This window comes from Alosa sapidissima, chromosome 16 (assembly GCF_018492685.1).
Source record: "Alosa sapidissima isolate fAloSap1 chromosome 16, fAloSap1.pri, whole genome shotgun sequence".
Taxonomy (NCBI): Eukaryota; Metazoa; Chordata; class Actinopteri; order Clupeiformes; family Clupeidae; genus Alosa; species Alosa sapidissima.
Genome location: NC_055972.1, coordinates 8278670 through 8282597, shown reverse-complemented (window position 1 = coordinate 8282597; position 3928 = coordinate 8278670). Strand labels below are relative to the sequence as shown.

The window sequence follows — 3928 nt, the reverse complement described above, 5'->3', positions numbered from 1 at the left end:
AACCAACTTTAGAAAGTGAGATACAAGAAACTCGTATCTCGTAACTTTAAATCGTGTTTCTTACCTTGTAACATCCACATAGTTCTGCCAAACGTATGCTAACCATTCGCTAGCTTGTAAATAAATCCATGTGCTTTATCATTACCTTTTCCCACAGTTTGAAATAGCATAATGCACAATTTCTCCAGAAGAGGGGGAAATCCTGTCAAGTTTCCCTTTAAATTCCATCAGAGCAAAATTTCAGCAATTTATAGAATGATTTAACACTGGACATAAAAACAATGTTAGCTATGATATAATGTATTTTTGTTTGTTTTTTGTTTTTTTAGGCTAAGATTTTTTTTTTCATGAGATAGGATTATCTTATTATTCAAAAAGGCTTACAGTTCTTTAAAGATAAGGAACATATGCCCATTACTTCATCATGCTATGACATTGCTTGTCTCTTTTCTATAATCTCTATTTCAAAGGAACTTGTTTATTCATGGTTGTGAATTATTGCGGTATTGGACAAAATTCACTGTCCCCTTCAGATGCATAGGTTATCATACCTTCTGCATTTCAGCTGTGTTGAAGAGGATTCTGTATCCGCAGTGATACACTCTAGGAAAACAACTATATAAGACAACCAGTTTGTTCAACAAGCAGAATGTTGAAATGTATTCTCATTTGCATCATATCAGGGCAACATTTTAGCAACTTATAGAATAATTTAACACTAGGCATAAAAACAATGTTAGCAATTATATCATGGTACAGTGTTTAAAACTTTTCAGTTTAAAAGTTTTTTTTTCAGAGTGATCAATTCAGCACTGAGTCCCATCATTAGATAGGACTATGTTGTTATTCAAAATAGCTTACATGTGGATCTCTAAAGAGAAGGAACATACTGGAGCATTACTGGATACATTTCTCTCTATTCTTCAATCTCTATTTTAAAGGAACTTGTTTATTCATGTCTCTTTACTTTAATTTCTTCAGAAAAGGTCAGACATGACAGAAATGTGGCTTTTACCAGTCAGATATGCCTATAGTCAAAGGCCACAACATAGCTGTGGCTAAGAAAGGCTCAGTGATATATACAGTAAGTATATCATCAATGTGAATTCAACTGCTTATTTTCACCCATAAAAGACCCGAAACCCAAAGCAAACAGTAAGCATTAAACAGTATTTCAAGTCAAATCAAGTATCCCAAGACCAACATAGTCTGTTTTGGTGTGATTTCTATTTCACAGAATCGAAAGTTAATGCCTTGCAGATATCCTATACTTTGGGAGGCCTACGTGATCACTTGATAAGTGGTAGACTTTAGACCTTCTTAGATAACGTGAGGGCCAATATATACTGGAGGTTCGTTGAAAGCTTTAAACACTTGAAAGAAGCTGTTTGGAGAGCACAACACATACTCTTTCAACACACTATACCACTGAAATCCATAATGGAGTAAGTATCTTATGACACTATCTTGTCAGAACTAATGAAGTAAACATCTTTATTTGAAACAAATGCAACTAGTAGGCTAATCCATGTATTATATAGGGCTCAAATGGCTGATACAATAACACCTTTCTCTCTCTCTCTCTCTCTCTCTCTCTCTCTCTCTCTCTCTCTCCATAGCTCATTCAAGACTCCTCTGAGGAGAAAGCTAGACAGCCTTGAGTGCCACTTCACCTGGAACCTCAGTGGCAGCAAGGGGCAACGTGTTGAAGGTCTGAGGGAGTATTTGAAGGAAGTTCTTAAAGGTGGTGGCTGTCCTTGGGAGGGTCACCTGTACAACCTGCTGGGTTACATCGTCTACCACATCACAGACTCCGCAGAGGAGGCACTGGCACACCTGCGACAGGCTGAGGTGGCTCTCAAAGAGCGAGAACCGGAGGGCAGAGGACCTCGTCTGCTGGTCAACCAGGCTAACCTGGCCTGGGTGCACTACCATTTGGGCGAGCTGCCGAAGTGCCACGCTTGTCTGGAGGAAGTGACCCGGCTCCAGAAGGATTTCCCTGCACCTCCCGGGTGTGAACTGCATCCAGAGGTTTATGGGGAGAAAGGCTGGTCTCAGATTAAATTTGAACAGGATTTGAAGAAGCAAGCTGTAGCTAACTTTGAAATGGCTCTGAGAGGAGACCCAGATAGAAAAGAGTGGCACGCAGGCCTCGCATTCGCCAAGTATAAAGTTTATTTTGATTCAGGGAATGATGAGTTGAAAGAAGAAATCATAGAGCAATTGAAACGTGCGAAGACAATGGATCCAGATAATCTTCGCATGTCAACTCTCTACTTGGTTGCTTCGGCAGCGGTTGGCCGGAAGACAGAGGAGACTACGAATGAGGCAGAACATCTACTCCAACAGATAAAACCAGGTTGTGATGGCTTGGGAGACCTTTTCCATTTCTTCCGCAAGTATGAATCACCGGATAAAGCTTTACAATTAGCAGAAGAGGTAGTGAGAAAACACCCATCTGAAAGAGAAGCCAAAAAGCAGCTGGCACTTTGTTATAGAAGCAAAATTTTTGATTCACAGGGAAATATAGATCAGGAGTTGATGACGAAAGCCATCAACATTTATGAAGAGGTCATCAGCCTTTACCCATACAGGGAGAACTTTCTTATGCATATTGCAGGATTATACACCCAATCTTGGAACATCGAGAAAGTAGATCAAATATATAAGGATCTTCTCAGTAAGAGGGAAGCCCTTGAACCTAAGTCTCTACAGCTGTTATACTCTAAATATGCGAAGCACCTTTATTTTGTAAAAAAATTGCCTGCGGAATCCAGTGATTACCACGAAAAGGTTGTAGAAATCCAAGTAGATTCTAGGGAGAGGCAGGACAGCATTAGAATTCTCAGGTCAATTTCTAGTCGTCACAGATCAAGATGGTGAAATCGGAGACTTTCTATCACAGCTTGGCCTGAACTGATTTTATGCTGTGTCTTGTGATATAGACAGCTGTAGTGATGTAATATTCAGATACATGAAAGTGATGGTTGCTTGATCTAACCATAACAGCCTCCCAAGATCTGAAGAATTCCAAGTCTTTCTCTCCAACCATCTGAACTGATCATGTACAGTTTGTCTACTTATACAGATAGCAATATTCAAATACATTTAACGTTTAGTGAATGTATAATCAAGAAATTGTGCAACTTACATACTTTTGTACACAGTCAGATAACGGATGATATGCACACAAAAAAAGATAACACAAAGATAATTAAATTAATTAAAAAATTGGGGTATAAACTTTGACAGAGCATCCTGTAATGAATACTGTACAATGTATTTAGTGTTGTAGTCACTGTTTAAATGTGTCAAAAAATCTTTCAGTATCACAGCTCTCTGGTTGGTGCCAGCAGAAAGGCCCAGAGGCCTAATGTCTTCCCCACCCCACCTCTACTCATAGTGGAGAGTTCCTTCGGCACGTCTTTGGAACACAAAAACACAAAGAGGATAAAGTGCATGACAAGCTGGGAAAATCACCAGGAAAGCTTTACTGTCAGCCATGGAATGTTGTGTTTTGCATAGAAAATATTTCAGACTGCCTTAATATGATGTATGGACAGAATGATGCGTTATTGATGACATGCAAATGAAGTCAAAACAAAATAAAATGATATTGGAAAAATATACATTGTTTTTTAACACGTGCATGACTTATTATCCAATAGAAGTTATCATTTTATAATTTGTTTTTAAGAGAAGTATACTTAATATGTCACTACTTTGTTTGTACTGTGGTCCATCAATCAATGCTGCAGATTAATATTTCATTACAAGGCAAATCTCAATGAGAACAATGAGAATGCCCTCCTAACGATCTCTGTGGAATGCCCTCCTAACGATCTCTGTGGAATGCCCTCCTAACGATCTCTGTGCTGGACTGGGCAGCGGCCATATTTTGTACCGCTCTGCGGTACATCTAGTTGAT

At 39.0% G+C, this 3928-nt stretch overlaps 1 protein-coding gene across 3 annotated transcripts; it reads left to right on the top strand.

The window, feature by feature from the left end:
- Positions 1 to 1055: 1055 nt before the first annotated feature.
- On the top strand, positions 1056 to 3629 carry LOC121684759 (interferon-induced protein with tetratricopeptide repeats 3-like). 3 transcript variants are annotated; one of them, XM_042064833.1, is made up of 3 exons: positions 1056 to 1445; positions 1620 to 2359; positions 3328 to 3629. In XM_042064833.1, exons 1-3 carry the CDS (start codon positions 1441 to 1443, stop codon positions 3372 to 3374), a joined length of 792 nt encoding a protein of 263 aa, XP_041920767.1. In that variant the 5' UTR covers positions 1056 to 1440; the 3' UTR covers positions 3375 to 3629. The 3 variants fall into 3 exon arrangements, with proteins under 3 accessions (XP_041920767.1, XP_041920766.1, XP_041920765.1); XM_042064832.1 differs by having other exon boundaries at positions 1057 to 1445; positions 1620 to 2399; XM_042064831.1 differs by having other exon boundaries at positions 1059 to 1445; positions 1620 to 3629.
- Positions 3630 to 3928: the final 299 nt, after the last annotated feature.